The 19,077-nt window shown below is 34.9% G+C and overlaps 1 protein-coding gene across 1 annotated transcript in view; it reads right to left on the reverse strand.

The window, feature by feature from the left end:
* The window catches only part of LOC308641500 (uncharacterized protein), a gene marked incomplete at its 3' end in the record, with an annotated part of 79,246 nt that extends 60,392 nt beyond the window's left edge, over positions 1–18,854 (reverse strand). The window contains exons 1-3 of the mRNA XM_081280192.1: positions 18,753–18,854; positions 6,710–6,856; positions 133–296 (exon numbers count right to left, since the gene is read on the reverse strand). Of these exons, the coding sequence (XP_081136318.1) occupies positions 133–162 (30 nt within the window). The 5' untranslated portion in view covers positions 163–296; positions 6,710–6,856; positions 18,753–18,854. The remainder of the gene's footprint in view (positions 1–132; positions 297–6,709; positions 6,857–18,752) is intronic.
* Positions 18,855–19,077: the final 223 nt, after the last annotated feature.

The raw sequence follows: 19,077 nt of genomic DNA on the forward strand, positions 1-19,077 counted from the left end.
TTATTTCAATGTAGGCTTTCTCCTATCTCTGACAATCTGATAGAGCTAATCCACAAATTATTTGAAAAGTATTTGCTTTTGTGGAATTAAGTTTTCCCATTATAAGTTCAATGCATTGGATTTAGTTCTTACCTTTGGAGACCCATAGAGTAAGTTCCTCATTTTCTCAAAGCAATGTTTACTTCTGTTTGTTGCCAAGGTCAGGAGTGGGTCATTAATACCACACTTCAGTTTTCTCTTTTCCAGGTCTTGCAATGATGATGATGATGATTATAAAACTGCCAATAACTGAGCACCTATTATGGTCAGAAATGATTCATCACCTTTTGCATGATTTAGCTTTTATAATTCCCCAGTAGAATCACAAAGATGATACCAGTATCCTCATGTAACATCAGAAAACCAAGGTTCAGTGAGTTTATACTGCTTCCCCAAAGTCATACCAGCTAGGCAAACAAGCACACTGGGTTTTCTCTGGCATCAAAGCTAAGTTCTCCCCACAATCTACTCTGCATTTTACTGTATTTCATGGTGGAATTTTTGGTATGCATTCTTCTTATTAAAACAGGATTCTTAGACTCATCATAGGAGTCTTCTTGTCTATTTGTTAAGTCTATTACATTTTTTTTAAATCACTGATAACAATCTTGCTGTATAATGTATATGTTTACATATTCCTGTTAACTACATAAAAGATTCCATTTTAGTGCTTTCAGCACAAAGTCACTCTTGAGAAACAGAAATATGAATTGCTGGGCCCTGTCCTTCCAGATGGTTTTCCCAAAATCTCAGTTATTCTTTTATAGTGTACATATTTAAGTACTTCCCAGTAAGTACTCTCATTCTACCCTAAATGCCGACTCGGTTACTGTGGAGACATAAATGTAAGCTAGAAAGCAATCAGGCCACTAATTGAGACCGACAGTCAATTAGTGCTTCAAAGGAGCTGGCTCAGTGTTTTACACATAGAGAACATGAGAGAAAGATTATAGTTTGTTGTGGCCTAATCTCTGTTGCCTCATTGTGGACCAGAGCTATATATGCTACTGGATGGTTTCTACAGAAACTAAGCAAGTTTCTCCCTGGTTGCTAATGGGATGGTAGCATTATGGGAAACAAAGATATTGTGTGATTTGAACCCATTAGCTTTCCCTTTCTAAAGTTCCAGACTGAACCAACTCCTCCGGCTCTGTTCAGGTCAAAAGTCTTCTTAATCTCTGTGTTGTGCTGATCAAACCTCAAACTGTCGGGTCAAATTACTTCCATTGGGCCAGTTCTATTTGTGATTAATTAAAATTTCTTCCTGATTGCTTACAGTTCTTTTAAATGTATAATCCCTTTATTGTGTAGCGAATTGAGAATATGGTCCTAATTTAAAAACAAATATTCATGTGGGCCTCTGTATGATGTAAGTCACCAATTTCAGTAAAGTGAAGAAAGAAAAATAAAACATTTTACTATTTTTGCATGAGTATATATGAATGCCATAACCAAGAGAAAATTATACCTGACTTGCCGATCCTTGCGTATTACAAGAATTGATTAAGGGGAAAAATTCTTTCTATAAATAGAATGTACACAAATTTTTACCCAGAGAGATTTTGGTTTTAAAACAATATAAAAGGCAAAACTACACAGAAAATTTTAAAAGGTGACAAAACTTTTCCTTATTAGACTATAGGCATTTGAGAATAAAAGTTAATTTTCCTTAAGTTTATTCTATAATTTAAGTGCAGAGTTGGTTTGAAGTTTCATTCTTTCTCTACCTTTCTGTATAATTTCATTGTGATTAGTTAGGTAATCCTTTATGTTGTGTTGATTGTGGGGGATAGGGTACCTTTTCATTATTTTACTCATTTTCTTCCTGCCAAGAAAATATCTACTTTGTATGAGTTAAAACTTTTCCCATAAATCTTGAATAGCCAGGAAGGTTGTGAAACATCAATCCTTTACGAAAATAAACTTGACTATTCTCATCATTAATGGCTCTCCCAAGGGAGTGAGGTAAAATATATATTTATAAAAGCAGTTGAACTAAGCAGCCCAGAGAACTAAAGAGTATTGCTGAGAACAGTGGATTTGGCAAAGGACCAACTAGTGGGCAAACTTTGAGTCCCTGTGTGAAGGGGACTGAGGAAAGAGATGAAAAGGAAACACAGCAAAGACAAGAAGCAGGAAGAGGCGGGGAAGGGATTCTCAGAGAGGGACTCCCAGACAAAGAAATAGGAAATTCTCAAAGCCCGAGAAAAGGAGAGCTCCTGAGAGTCTGGCAAGGGATCCCTGAGATGAAAGAGGACAGAGAATGTACTGGTCCCCGATGGCATTAGTGGCCATGCTCTGTGGGGTAGAGATAGGAGAACAGAGGTCACATGGTCCTCAGCAAAGAGTCCAACCCTGGCACAAGTCCAGGCAAGGTCACTGGCTTGAATAGGACTTAAAGTGATTAAAATATGTGAAAAGAATATACAGAGCAATTGTGATATCATTTTAAAAATACAGGCTAGAATTTTAATTAAATATTAATAAAGTTCTTTGCTTGGCTAAACTATAGTTAGGCTTCTGAAACTTCTCATGGGCCCACCCTATGCACAAAATTTTGTAAAATCTAGGTTTAGTGAAGAATGCTGCTAAGTCTCTGAGGTTGGGTACTTTGAAAGAAAAGGGGCTAATTTAGCTCATAGTTCTAAACATCAAAGGACAGGGCACTAGTGTCAGATGCATACTTCATGGTGGATGGCATCACAGTAGTGGTATGTGTGTTAAGAGGGAGAGCTCACACTTCAGGACAGAAAGCCAAATAGTGATTGAGACACCAAGTTCAATGTTTTTTAACAACCCTCTCCTAAAAACTAATCAAGGTTCCATGAGAACTACATCAATTTCTTCCAAGAGGAGAGTATCCTCCATGACTAATTATTTCCCAATAGGTTTCACCACTTAATTGTTTGTCTACCAACTGTTAATATTGCCACACTGAGGATTAAGCTTCTAACACATGAACCCTAAAAGGACATACTCAAACCATATGCAATTCACACCATCTATCATATGTGTTCCTCCATCCTCAATATCTGATAAAGTCCTTCACCCTTCACCTTAAGTGATGAGGAGATGTAAGATTACTCTGATCTGTATCAGCAAGCATCCTATTAGGTTGATTTAGACAGAATCTCTCTTACCTCTTATAATGCCTTTAGCAATTATCTGCCTACCAATCCCCACACCCTGACTCTGCCCCATGGCAATAAATTCGTACTTGCTCACACTTTATTGAAAGTGAACCAATCTCTCCCCATCTCTGCCACACCTTGCTATAGTGGCCCCTGTAACCTACCACAATGGCCCTGAATGCATCTTGCTTATCATGATTTAACAAGTATCATGGAATATTTTTGTCTTTAACAATGTCATGTCCTTCCTAAATTGAGTTGTGTTCAAACCAAGAAGTAAAGGAGACTTGTCTACACAAAGCTTTGATTAAAGGAGAATCTGCTCATAATCTTTGGAGTGAAACACTGTCATGGATCCATAATGCACAATATATTCTGTAAGAAATTCGGGGAAGGCAGCAGCATTTTGCTACACCATCAATTTGTATTGCCTTGGCCACTTCTTAGGGGAAGTGATTGAATCTCTCTGTGCTTTCATACTTTTTCTATAAAATGTATATAAATATATAGTATTGGCATAACTGCTGCCATCTTCCTTTCCCAAGAGATACAAACCTGCCAGTCTCTGTTTTCTCCTTGAGAGAGAAAAAGTTGCTCTTCTCTGTTCTTAAGAAAGAGTAACTTGCTTTCCCCCAAATCAGGTGATGTTTGCTATGCCAGTTGCAAGGGCTAAACCCGCCCCTAATGGACGGCCATGATTCTGGCCTATAGAAGGTAATGCTCAAGGGGGACTTGCTGCTGCTCTCCCTGGCTTGCTGCTTCTCTTTCTCCCTCTGAGCAGAGCAGCCTGTCAGGGGCCTGACAAGAAATCTGCTTATGCCTCTATCCTTGGAGTGTGCCTGTATGATAAGTTCTGTGCCAGGTTGTTGTTGTTTTTTTTTCATATAGAATAACCATCTTATACAGTTATTAAGATGACTGCATGAGTAAATATTTTAAAATCATTTAGAGTATGTCACACAGTAATATATATTTACATATATGTGTGTGTTTACTCAACTCAATAAAATAATAAAATTTTCTTTCATAGAATTAACTTTATTTCATGTTATGCAAGCAAAGCAATGCCGTTTTTAGAGCACACTGTATTTCTTTACATCTTCCAGTTAGGGGAGAGGGTGGTTGGGAGTACCATGAATTGAAACCAGGGGCACTTAACAACTGAGCCATATCCCCAGCCTTTTATATATAAATATATAGAGAGAGAGAGAAAGAAATTTTTGTTTTTGTTTTTGATTTTTAAGGGACAGGGTCTCACTAAGTTGCTTAGGGCTTTGAACTTGAAATCCTCCTGCCTCAGCCTCCCAAACCACTAGATTATAGACATACAACATGGCACCCAGCTACATTTTCCAAATTCTTAAGCAAGGAGACTTCCTAGCTTCATTGCAGGGCATTCCACTTACCCTTCCTTAAAAGCAAACAAAAACAACTGTAAACAGAAAGAAAAAAAATCTTTTCAAAACAAAATCTTAAGTAATCACCCTGTACTATAGAGATTGAGCCTAGCGTCAACCAAAAAGACATTTAAAAAATATAAAACTGAGTTTGTAGTATTCTCAATAAAATTTTTCTAGAAAACATATGTCATCTCTCCTCAGGATGGAAAGAGGGGTAGTAATCTGAGCATAAGTGGTAAAGGTATGACCCTGGAGGTCTAACTTCTAATAAAAAAAAAAAACTTCAAATAATGCAACTATTTCAGCTCACTCCCAAACTTAGCTCTGAGTCCCGTTTGTTCACCACTTTATTTTCTATACTTTGAAATTAGTTGCCCACTGGTTTGAGCCTTTTTGTAAGCAATTAGCACCATACTTTCTTTGTTTAGTCATTTGCTGTATCCTCATCTGATTTCCATTTTCATAAATTGTGGGAGGGCTTTATAGATTTTGATGAGTTACAACAGAAAAGTATCATTTATGATTGTGTTTCTTGTTCTTTTTGCAAGACTGATTTTTAAAGTGGGCGATATTTTTTGCATTTTCAAAATTTCTTTTAGTATACTTTTAACTAACTGTAATATAGTTGATTCAATAAACCAAAACATTTTTATAAATCAGTGAAATTCTCATATATATAATTATTTTCAATATTTTAAATGAATTCCAAGTCTCCATCATGAATGTTTTATTATATCCATTATTTATCCAATGTAATTTTTGATCTAGGAATGAAATAAGTACATTTTCACTTACCAACATACACTGGTTCTGGTTTCAGGAAAAAGTAAATTTAAACAGGAAAAGCAAAGATTGTGAGCTTAAAACAATGTATAACATTTGTCAAGAAGAAGGATGATAAGCAATTTTATGTCTCAGAAATGCTTATTTTTTTCACAAAGGGAATAGAAATCTAGACATATTTTCAGAACAACTTAAAAAGTAAGAAATTTGTTCATTAAAAAATTGAGCTATGATCTCGCTCAAAAAAAGTGAGAAATTGGTCACACTTATTCCCTGTTCACAGGCAACAGGGAATGAGTCCATGGTAACACCTTTAACCAGAACCTGCGTTCCCATCATATTCCCGGTCTCTCCCTGCAGGCTCTGATAGCCCAGCCTTCCTCCCACATTACATTATCTGGCTGGTCCTTTATAGGGTAAAAACAATATTCTAAAGTGCAATTGGCTGAATATTTGTGTCTGTCTCCCCACAAATCCACAAGTTCTAAGGCCAACCCTTAAAGTGCTGGTATTAATAGGTAGAGACTTTGAAAGTGATTAGTTAATGATGGCAGAGCACAGAGGCCCTGTCTCTCTAGTCACTTCTGAGTCCTCTTCCCCGACATGAGGTATAAAAAAAGACCCCTGTTTATGAGGTAGGCCCTCCCCAAACACTGACTCTGCCAATCTTTGATTTCAAACTGCCAGCCTCCAGATCTATGAGAAATTTCTGATGTTTATAAACTACCCAGTCTATGTTGTTTTCATTATAATAAACTGAACAAACTAAAATTTGTTCAATATACAGAACCTAATTTGTTCAATGTACAGTTTTGTACATCAACTTTGCCCAAGAGTAAACCAATCAGTAAAAATTACACATTTATACTGCTGCAACAAGTATTAAAATTATGAAAGTATACTACTGCAACAACTATTATGTTTAATATTTTTCAAACATTTAGTCTTATGAAATGAATATAATTAAATGGAATAAGATCATCCACTCACCCTTAGCTTGTGTTGCCTTAAGTAGTAGTTACCTATACACAAATATTGTGTTCATTTTGAAAATATATAATCTTATACCACACTTTTTAATACTTTATGACTAACATGTCTTACTCTGTGATATGCATATTTTCTGATTTTTTTATTCTTTTTCTGTTTGTTTGCCAAATGACTATTCAATGACTGCAGAAAAACTTATTATGTGATTAAGTCACTTTGGAATAAATATTTAAACAGAAAATTAAGTGTGTTTCACTTTCAATTGTGTTGAAACAGCCAAGATTTTATCCCTGAGAACATCTGGAATTTTGGAGAATGTTATCTGAGATATAGTTTGTAAAGGTGATAATGGAAACCATACATCACCTGACAACTTGGACACATTTGTGTGATGCCTCTGAGAAAACCTGAAGAACATAAACCAGGCGAGCTCTGGAGACGTACCAAGGCATAATCACAGAGGGAAAAAGAGGAATGAGCTTTCCAGTTAATGAATAGTCTAAGAAGTAGTCCCTGTGAATAGAAAAAGTCCTGATTAAAATGCAGGAAAAAAAATGAATCATTTTAAAGCTGAATGGTAAATCTTCAAATGCTGTAGACATCATCAGTCTTTGCTTTATTTCTCCAGAGGCTAAGATTCTCTCCCAGTTTTTCCATGAGCTAGATGTGTGGAAAATGACATTTACTAGTTCCCAGTTCTGTCATCAGCAAAATGTCCCCAAATACGATGTGTCTCACTAATGGGATACATGAGGAAACACGTGGAATGATGTTCAGCACACAGTTGGTACGTCCCTATCATTCTACTCTGTTTCTCTTTCCTCAAAGTTGAGTCCACACCATTTGAAGATTCATTCCACTCCAACATTCTGCCAGAATGAAGACGTACTTCAGTGCTGTTCCCCCACATTTGCTAAACTAATTCAGAATAATTTGTTCAATATACAGAACCTAATTTGTTCAATGTACAGTTTTGTACATCAACTGTATGATATAGAAATCCTGTTTTTCTTGAATTTAAGCCCTCTTTTTCTTCAAATCTGTTTCCCTTGGCGAAAAAATCCTTGCCACTTTTTCTTCCTTATCTCTGATTCAGTTCTTAAAAGTGGACCACATCACCCCCTCTTCCCAATTATTAAAGGATTAAGTGACTCCAGCAAAACATAAGTGTCTAAAACTTTCTTCAATAATTTATAGAGAATTCTGCTCAATAGATATTTTCCTCCAGCCCATAAAAGTGTCATCAGTTTTAAAGAATATCCAAAAGGTTTAGTCTTCCCAGCAACCTCAAGCTGTTCTGTATCTCTCAGTGATATGAAATTTATGTAGACAAGTGGTATAAGAAACGTCTTTAAAAACAAGATGCTTTTGCATTGAATCTTCCATGTTTTTCAAGAAAAATAACCAATAAGCTATGTTCATTACTGCTTTTATGCTAGGCCACTTCTGGCCAAAATGCCCCTCACTTATTGCTAATCTCCACTCACATTTCAATTTATCCATAGAACATTTAGCTAATTTTTAGAAGTTGTCACATATGATGCAAATAAGCCAAGTAAATTTATTTCCTCTATCTTAATGCCATATTGAATATGAAATTATTATTTGGCACATAATTCTGAACACACAAAAAGACCATCCCCAAATAAACTCTGTCTCCTCCTCCTGTTTCTTTCTCTCTCTTTGGAGGGCCTCTCTTTCAACAACTTTCGCCAAACTTACGTTGATTTTAAACAGCTTTAATTTATATGCGTGACCTTTTTGACATGTTCACATTCCCTCCTTGCCTAAATCAAAACCTTACTTTCCTTAGTATTAGAAGACACTGCTCGTTCTCTTCTATTTCACATACCACATGAATCAAACTATTGGGATTAAGTGAGCTTAGCTTTCAGTTGTGCTGAGACAGCCAAGATTTTGTTCTAAAAAAAGCATCTAAAAGTTTTCTTCCAACTTATTGGAATCAAACTTCTTCACATTTGCTATTATAACCTACTGATCTTCTGTCCCCATCTTGATTTTTGATCTTCATGTCATTCCTCATCATGTCACTCATGATAAGAAAGGTTACATTTGCCTCATCTTGTTATTAAACCTAGATACCAGAAACCATGCTGCTTATGAAGCTGTTACATCAAGCAAGTTTCTCAACAGTGGCACTGACCGTTTGAATCAGATCATTCACAGGTGCAGAGCTCCATTTCATGCATTGTAGAAGGTCAGCAGTGCCCCAATTCTTTGTCGTATCAGTGCCATCTCTGTCACTGCCCAGAATTTTTTTTCAGGAATATTTTTGTTTTGTTTTGTTTTAATTAGTTACACATGACAGTACAATGATCTTGACATATCAAACATTTGAATCAGATGGATATAATATCTCATTTTTCTGAGTGTACAGGCTGCAGAATCACATTGGTCATGCATTCACATATATACACACAGTAATAATAATGTCTGTTTCATTCTACTATCCTTCCTATCTCCCCAAGCCCTCCCCTCCCATCACTTCTCTCTACCTAATCTAGGGTAATGCTATTCTTTTTTTTTTCTCTCACATTTTCATACATGTATTTTGTATAACAATGAGGGTCTCCTTCCACCATCCATGTAATTCCCTTTCTCCCTCCCTTTCCCTCCTACCCCTCTTCCCTATGTAGAGGTAAAATTCTTCCCATGCTCTTCCTCTCTTCCCCATTTTGAGTCATCCCCTTATATTAAAGAAGACATTCGGGATTTGTTTTTATTTTGGGGGGGATTGGCTAACTTCACTTAGCATAATCTGCTCTAATGCCATCCACTTCCCTGCAAATGCCATGATCTTATTCGTTTTTAGTGCTGAGTAATATTCCATTATATATATATGCCACTTTTTTTTATCCATTCATCCATTGAAGGGCATCTAGGTTGGCTGCACAGTCTAGCTATTGTGAATTGTGCTGCTATAAACATTGATGTGGCTGTGTCTCTGTAGTATGCTGTTTTTAGGTCCTTTGGGTATAGTCCGAGAAGAGAAATAGCTGGGTCAAATGTGGTTTCATTCCCAGATTTCCAAGGAATCTCCATACTGCTTTCCAAATTGGCTGCACCAATTTGCAGTCCCACCCGCAGTGTATGAGTGTATCTTTTTCCCCTCATCCTCACCAGCACTTGTTGTTTGTCTTCATCATGGCTGACATTCTTACTGGAGTGAGATGATATCTTAGAGTAGTTTTTATTTGCATTTCTCCGATTGCTAGAGATGATGAGCATTTTTTCTTATATTTATAGATTGATTGTATATCCTCTTCTGAGAAGTGTCTGTTCAGGTCCTTGACTGCCCAGAATTTTAATGACAAAAAACAGTGTTTCCAGATGTTACCAAATACCTGGATGAAAAAACTACTGGCATAAACCTAATGGCAAATTAATTTTAAAATTCAGTTCTTTCTGCTATGGGATTAATAAACTTAAACTAGTGTGTTAATTCAGAAAGTTAAGACACCAAAATATTAAATAAGAAAACAGTTAATTTTGGAAAATTTATCAGATTAAGATTCCTAAAACAATAGACACATTTAAAAGTTTAGAAGCCTCCATTCAGATTAAAATGTCTGAAACTGAAGAATAAGTTCATTTCATAATTATACACTCATTTAATTTATGCTTGAAATTGCAAAGGGTTTTGATTTGGTTGGTATCATTTTCCAGATACTATAATAAAGGAAGAGATAAGAAAAAATGCATAGAACTATTTAAGCAGCTTTAAAGGTAATAGATTAGAGATACAGAATAAAGAAATACAGAGAGATACAGATAGAGAATAAAGAAACAATATATTCAACTATAAAAGTAACTTCAAAATGTCATGGGTCTTTAATTATGTAATTACATTTTTAAAATGACATTTAAGCAAAAAAAAACTATTTAATATAATCTATTTATTTCATGAAAAATAACATTCACAAAATCAAGATTTGAATCCCAATCATAGGGCTATGCCATATATAAAGAGGCAGAAAACAAATTATCAGTTGATGGAAATGAATGTGATGCCAAATATAGCTATTTTTCCAAGAAAACATAATTATTCTTTCATTGTAATAGGTTTTCAAAGTATAACTATTATCCTTCAATTATATACATCCTTGAAATTTGAAATAGGGGCTTTCCAAAACAATTTCTTAAATAGATTCTTAGTAAAGAAAGAATGTCAGAATTACTTTCGGGATCAGATATTCCCAAGTGCATTTATGATGCCAAATCGGCCTGTAAGTGCTGCAGCTCGAGGCTTGAATTTCTTCTCTCCAGACTTGGCCCTGAGTTTCTCTTGTGCTGGAAGAGGATGGCTCTTCCAAGAATGGGAGCATCCACCCCATAACAATGTATGGATAAGTTGGGTTTTAAAAAAGATATTCGTGCATCATTTTCTTTTCCTGACAGATACCACTATGGTGAAGAGTGAATAATATATTTGCTAAATTTATGGTTTGATTTGCATTGGGCCAACATGAGTTTCATTTTTACTCCAAAGTTATGTAAATGCAGCTTAAATAACACTAACAAAATGAATATAAAATATAGAAGTTCTTCAACTTCCAAGGGGTTATGTCCCAATAAGCCCATTGTAAATTGAAAATAAACTAAGTTGAAAATGCATTTAATATAGCTAACCTACCAAACACCAAAAACTTATTTAACTTCCACATACAAATGAAAACATTTGTTACTTGTCTCTCTATGCCTGTCTTAATTCACCTAACACAATATCCTCTAGGTACATTCATGCTAAAAACAAAAATTCTTGTTTTAGCAAGACTGTTGGAAAATAAATTACTATTTGAGAGTAATTAGTTACTTTTGCTCCTGTGCCCTGGTCATGAATAGGATCTTACTTCATGAATTAGCTCTTACTATAATGGTTTACATTTTATATTTCTTTCTCATTGGAAACCTTTTTACTACCCTACAAGAAAGTTTCTGATTTGAATGTATTTATTAAACATCCTGCTGTGACATAGGAATCTCTTATAAGCTTTAAATATAAAGCTACAGATTTTTAAATGACTTTATTAAAGATTTTTTCAAAGTATATAACAATACATAAAATTAAACATTTATTTCTAGTAACTATAGTACTTCATTCTCTTGTATGATTCAATTAGGTATAACTTCAAAAACAGTTCAACTTATAGAACTGTCTTTATAACATTCATATTTATTATGCTAATTACTATTGCCTTATAGTAATCTTACCATGACATTTTGTACTTTTTTTCTTTACATAAACTTTTTTTAAAAAAACTAAGAAAGTCTGCTGAGTTTTTACCAAATCTGATTGATTTAATTTGTTCCTGAAATACATTACTCTGGAAAATCTGTTAATATTAGGTAATCATTGAAAGCTTACTTTTTGCAGGTACAGTAATCAAACAGAAGAAAATTCTTATAGGCTTTCTCTAGTTTTCTTACTGCCTTCTCCTTCTTTACTGACTGGCACCTCTGCACTGGTGAACTCTGCTTGCAAGCAGCACAACTGTGAAAAGAAACCTCTGGCTTCATGAGCAGCCTCCCTATCACTAGATTATGCATCCTCTGAAAGGAAGCTTGTTCCCCAGGATGTGAACATGGGCAGAGAAAAGTATTTTTGTGAAAACTGAAGTTGCACCTGAGGCTGGTGGTTAATTGTCTTAAGTTTTCTGCAAAGAAAAAAGTTTCATCTTCTTGAAGCTGGGGTCCGAGTTGGAATAAATTTAAAAATCAGCCTATACGGAAGATTTGTCTCTCCTCAGAGTCTGAGGCCATTTCAGATTATGTGATCCCTTAAGGAATTTATCAGGTTCTCTTGGAATGGCATTATACTTGCTGTTTTGAAGTTGTGATTCTCTGCATTCGTCACATACACTCTTGCTGAACTATTTTCTATAGAAATAGACTGAGACAACAACTGAAATCCTTCCTATCTCTACCTGCAGAGTTTTGAGAGCATGTCTCTTTTCCACACCCGACTCCACACCTAAATTTCTAATCATTCTTCACTGGCCTTCTGTATCAGAGACTGTCTTCCAAGACTTACTTGTGTCTTTCATAAATTGTTGTGTAAATTTGGTAATATTCATTAAAAGCAAAGATGATTATGCTTTTCATGCATCAATCTTTCTTTGGGGGAGTTTATATGGCTACAGGTACAAATATAAACTTTCAAAATAGTATATGTAAAAAACTTTATAGTTGCAAAAAGTGTTATAAAAGCAATATCTGAAAATAAACAAAATTCAATTCCGGACTTGTAAATAAAATATATTCACAAACAGGAACATTCAGTGTTACATTAAAAAAAAAGATGTACTAATTTGGGAGAGATCTCTAAGATAGAATAAGCAAAAAGCAATGTCACTTTAGTATGATGTGATGAGATGGGCATAAATTTTCTTTATACTTGATTGAATTTACCTACATTTTTGGAAAAACACAAGAACCTAATAAAAAGTGCTTCCTGCTTGTGCTGGTGCTAATATATGAGTCTTCCACTGTTTTCATTTTTATATTTTTGTATATATTGATTTTTGAACCAAAATTGCATAGAGAAAATTTTGCACATCAACTACCATAGATACTTAGCCTCTTAGTAATCCCTCTCATGATATTTCTATTCTTATTGCATTTTTATTTTGTTAAAGGAATTAACCCAGTTCTTCACGAATGGTGTTTTTTTCTGATTTCTATGTGATTTCCCTATGTATGATGTGCATGCACTTATTTACATTGGGGTTCAAATGCACATATTTATTACAGTCAAGAACAAACAATAAGAAGATGGAAAAATATACCCTGTTCATGGATAGGCAGAACTAACATCATCAAAATGGCAATATTACCAAAAGTTCTCTATAGGTTTAATGCAATGCCAATCAAAATCCCAATGGCACTTCTTGTAGAAATAGATAAAGCAATCATGAAATTCATATGGAAAAATAAAAGACCCAGAATAGCAAAAGCAATACTAAGCAGGAAGAGTGAATCAGGCGGTATTGCAATACCAGACTTCAAATTATATTACAGAGCAATAGTAACAAAAACAGCATGGTACTGGTACCAAAACCGGCGGGTGGACCAATGGTACAGAATAGAGGACACAGAGACTAACCCACAAAGTTACAACTACCTAATATTTGATAAAGGGGCTAAAAGCAAGCAATGGAGGAAGGATAGCATCTTCAACAAATGGTGTTGGGAAAACTGGAAATCCATATGCAACAAAATGAAACTAAACCCTCTCCTCTCACCATGTACAAAAATTAACTCAAAATGGATCAAAGACCTTGATATCAAAACAGAGACACTGCGTCTGATAGAAGAAAAAGTTGGCTCCGATCTACATATTGTAGGGTCAGGCCCCAAATTCCTTAATAGGACACCCATAGCACAAGAGTTAATAACAAGAATCAACAATTGGGACTTACTGAAACTAAAAAGTTTTTTCTCAGCAAGAGAAACAATAAGAGAGGTAAATAGGGAGCCTACATCCTGGGAACAAATTTTTACTCCTCACACTTCAGATAGAGCCCTAATATCCAGAGTATATAAAGAACTCAAAAAATTAGACAGCAAGATAACAAATCACCCAATCAACAAATGGGCCAAGGACCTAAACAGACACTTCTCAGAGGAGGACATACAATCAATCAACAAGTACATGAAAAAATGCTCACCATCTCTAGCAGTCAGAGAAATGCAAATCAAAACCACACTAAGATACCATCTCACTCCAGCAAGATTGGCAGCCATTATGAAGTCAAACAACAACAAATGCTGGAGAGGATGTGGGGAAAAGGGTACTCTTGTACATTGCTGGTGGGACTGCAAATTGGTTAGGCCACTTTGGAAAGCAGTATGGAGATTCCTGGGAAAGCTGGGAATGGAACCACCATTTGACCCTGCTATTGCCCTTCTCGGACTATTCCCTGAAGACCTTAAAAGAGCATGCTACAGGGACACTGCCACATCGATGTTCATAGCAGCACAATTCACAATAGCTAGACTGTGGAACCAACCCAGATGCCCTTCAATAGATGAATGGATTAAAAAAATGTGGCATCTATACACAATGGAGTACTATGCAGCAATAAAAAATGACAAAATCATAGAATTTTCAGGGAAATGGATGGCACTAGAGCAGATTATGCTTAGTGAAGCTAGCCAATCCTTAAAAAACAAATACAAAATGACTTCCTTGATATAATGAGAGCAATTAAGATTAGAGAAGGGAGGAAGAGCAGGAAGAAAAGACTAGCAATAAACAGAGACATGAAGGGGGAGGGAAAGGGAAAGAAAATGGGAATTACATGGAAATGGAGGGAGAGCCGCATTGTTATACAAAAATACATATAAGAGGCTGTGAGGGGAATGGGAAAATTAATAAGGAGAGAAATAAACTACAGTGGATGGGGTAGATAGAGAGGATGGGAGGGGAGGGGAGGGGAGGGGGGATAGTATAGGACAGGAAAGGTAGCAGAATACAACAGTTACTAATATGGCATTTTGTAAAAATGGGGATATTTAAATGATATGATTTTGAAATCTGCGTTGGGGGTAAATATGGGAGTTCATAACTCACTCAAAGCTTATGTAAGAAATATGCTATGTCAAGAGCTGTGTAATGTTTTGAACAACCAATAAAAAAAAAAAAAAAAAAAAAAAAAAAAAAACAAAAAAAAAAAAAAAAAAAGAGAAAAAGAACTGATATAAAATTCCTAGCTGTTAATCTGTTAATAAACTTACTTGGTGTGTGAGAAAAAAAAAAAAAAAAAAAAAAAAAAAAAAAAAAAAAGAACAAACAATAATCCCTCCAAGTAAGGGTATTTTTAATTTCTTTTCCCATGCTGTCAATTCCTTCATTCAATAACAGCCAAGCTCCTTATATTAGATACCATGCTAAGTTCTGGAAATATATAAAGCCAAGAGAAAGAGAAAGAGACAGAGGGAGAAAAGAATAGAGTCATTGTTCATAGAAATTTGCAATGTATTGGGCAAATATCTTTTTGATAGCAATATTTTTAAAATAACTCTTTTGGAGTTAGTGTCATTTTAAAAAGATATGCCATTAAGGCTAAATACAATAAGGCAATAAAATTGAGGATGTGACTTGATTTAAGAGTGATTTTACTGTAGTGTAATTTACTTATAGATTAACTGGTTTGGTTTTGTCAGTTTTCTTGTCAGGTGAATATCTTCCTTTTGCCCATTCCATGTGTATCTATTCCACTTAAAAAAGGTGTGAAACAGTTTCTACACATAACTTCTTAGATCATTAAAAAAAATTAAGAAAAATTTAAAGTTAGAAGTATTTGGAATGGACATTATTGAGATGTAGACATGATTATCATTCCCCTAATTGATCCCAAGGATGCAGAGAGGAAATTACAATGTCATCTCCAGGGCTTCCTTAAGTTCTCAGAACATTGTGGTATCCTTCCAGTGAATGTTTCAACCATGCTCTGAGACTGGCTGGTAAAATGGCGAATGCCAAAGATATTATTGTTAATGTCCTTCAAGACTACTCTGTTCACTTTTCAATCCTTCATAGCACTGGTTCAGTGCTTTATAAGTACTTAGCACGTTCGCAGAAAAATAAACAAGAAAATCTCATTGGATGTTTCCTTGATTTTGCCCTTTAACACTCAATCTACAACATATTGATCTGGCTACCTGAATCCCCTAGATAATTCTATGAACTGAGAAGACATTATGTCACCAAAATATATTTCAATGAACATGCTTCTGAAAGTCCTATCAACTGTGGGATAAATCATGTGGCTCCTTTGCACTATTTCACTTCTTGATTAGTATACTACCCTGGTAACATGCCTATTGTTAAAATACCAACTGATCTTTTATCTAATGAATGACATATTTTTTTTTGCACAGAACCTAGTATTCAAATTTTTCCTAACAGAATTAGTTTAGCACTTCTTAATTACCTATAACCTTCTGGTCCTTAGTAAATGTAGATACATTTGCTCTTAAACATTTCAATGAATGAGTCTTTTTTTTTTAATTTTAATATTTATTTATTTTAGTTTTCGGCAGACACAACATCTTTGTTTGTATGTGGTGCTGAGGATCGAACCTGGGCTGCACGCATGCCAGGCGAGCGCGCTACCGCTTGAGCCACATCCCCAGCCCCTAATGAATGAGTCTTTAAACTTATCTCCCTAGTATCCTTTGGGAAATTTATTTTGGCAGCCTGATCACTGATATAACAACATAAATAATTTTAAAAATCAAAATTATAAAATTAAGAAGTTCACAGAGTGAGGAAATAAAGCCAAATCCCAAGTGTCATAGACCTAGAGAAGTGGATTAGTCAGGGTTATAGAGAATGTGTTTGTAATTGTAAGAGGGTATTTTTTTTAGATTGGCTTACAGGATAAGAGACTGGATAGTCACACTACAGACACCTGTAGAGTAGAGAACTGGGGAAACAAACACTTGCTCGGTTTAAGAAGCTGGAAGCCTCAAAAAAAAAAAAAAAAAAAAAAAGGCAATGACAAAGTCCCCATCTGAGGTTGAAGGCCTGAGAGCTTCCTGGAGAGTCACTGGCGTAACTCCACATAGAAAAGCCAAAGAATCCAGAGCTCGGAGTACAAGGGTGATGGCAGCAGCCAAAAAAAAAAAAAAAAAAAAAAAAAAAAAAAAAAAAAAAAACCCTCTAAAGAAGAATGGAGCTTGCAGATAAACATTTACATATTTTTCTATTCTTTGTTCCATCAGGGCCCCCCAACTTTTTCTTTCTGTCAACAGTTCACTGACCACATGCCAATCATCTTTGTAAACATACTCACAAACACACCCAGATGTATGCTTAACCAGTCTTCTAAGTGCCTGTAAATGCATTCAAATTGACAACCAAGATTAATGGTCACAAGAGGGGAACCAAGTTAGTAGAACTATGTTATTGAACATAAGTAGGAAGGGAGTCCATCATAGGCAACTATAGACAAGAAAGGAAAACCAGAAATTACCAAATTTTCTTGTCCTCATCCCCACATTTTTTTACTGGTGCAACCAATGTTTTCTTATACCTTCTGAAAAATCATTACAAATAGTTTCTTTAATGTCAATACCAGGAGATTCTATAAAGCATTTTATACAATCAACTTCTAAATATATCCACTTAGCTTCATCACATGGAAATCTCTTTTGTTATTATTGGTACCTCTAAGGGGCTTCTTTGGAAGAAAGATTTATAACATTTTGAGATCAAATTTGTCAGTTCAGTGTTCTATAACTTTTATGCATAAAGGGAGAATATATCTTTATTCTTCATATGCTAAAAATACCTACCTAAGAAAGCATCATATGTTCTCTATTGCATTACAATAGTCTTTATCTTTACCAAAGAGGCAAAAAGAAGAAAGATTAAAATTATGTTTACTCTGTGATGATATTTGATCATTACTACAGAAGGTTAGTTCTTAAAGTTAGAAGTTCTCTAAAAAACTTATTTATTTTTCTAAATAAATAAATAGATTTAAATTTTAAAATCTATCTCAAATAATTCAACCAAAAGTTAATAAAGGTACTATCATTTTTATTTCCTTTACTTTCTGAATTTATTGTGATGTTCCATGTAAATTACCCCTGCCCATCCCACAGCAAAATTTGGTGTATTTCTATAATTAATTTAAATAAATTATATTAAAAGTTCAAATATCTAACTTATTATTCAAATATCATTTACTTTACATAAGTTTATGCAGCAAATTGAAAAGAAACAGATTATAAGACTCTAGATTTGGAAGAAGATCAGTAAATAAAACTAAAGTACAAATCACACATTTGTTTTTCTGTCATGCCAGTTTGTTGTTGATAAACCCCACCTAACTACAAAACTCACCAAAAAAAAAAAGAGTTCTTTAGAAAGAAATGCTGTAAAAATTCAGGCATTTGTAAATATATGAGTTATTTGTGATTTATGGCCTCAATTTAATGAAATTAACTACCCTTTCCTCCCCTTGATATTTCATGAGATTGAATGCACAGACCTCTGTGCATCCCAAAGTGTCAAAAGATTATTTTTATACGTTGGAAAATTCATTCCTTGCCTCTCTAAAAAATGTAGAACTTGTTTGCTTCTAAGGCTGAGTGCGTTTTGGAATAACTCTGTGCTAGCTACAAATAACAATCTTTTCAAGCCCTAGCAACCAGGCTGTGTTCTTAACTAAGGCTTTTGAAGAGTTTCTTTCACCGCCTCCCTCCGCCCCGCCTTTCTACACCCACCCAGGTTCCTGCCATCACAATTTTTAAAAATAGGAAGGAGGGAAGGAAGTAAGGAAAGTAGGAAGAAAGGAAGAAAGAATCTGGTTAAAAAGGAGATAGTGCAGTGTTTCATGGCTTAAAAGTGTATGAAGTCAAATGTACATTTTCTTACCTGCTTAACATGCAAGTTTAGAGATGTAATCCTTCAACAAACAACAGGTTTATTGATTATAAAGCTTCCAGTAGAGCTTTCTTGCCAATGTGTGCTTTTTTTTTGTGAAGAAAAAGGAGAAAAAAAAAGATTTGGAAATGAGCCATCTTTATTTTAAGTTCCCCAGTCAATATGTTGCCACAGCAACCAAAGTTCTTGCTATCCGGGAAAAGACAGATGTCTTTGCTTCAATCAAGATGCAAAGCTTAGTAAATGAAAAAGGAAAAAAAGTGATAAAAATTCATCATTTCATTATTTTAAAATGTGAATTGCCCTGAGCTGGCTT

This window comes from Spermophilus citellus (genome assembly GCF_964194105.1).
Source record: "Spermophilus citellus genome assembly, chromosome: 1".
In the NCBI taxonomy this organism is placed as follows: Eukaryota; Metazoa; Chordata; class Mammalia; order Rodentia; family Sciuridae; genus Spermophilus; species Spermophilus citellus.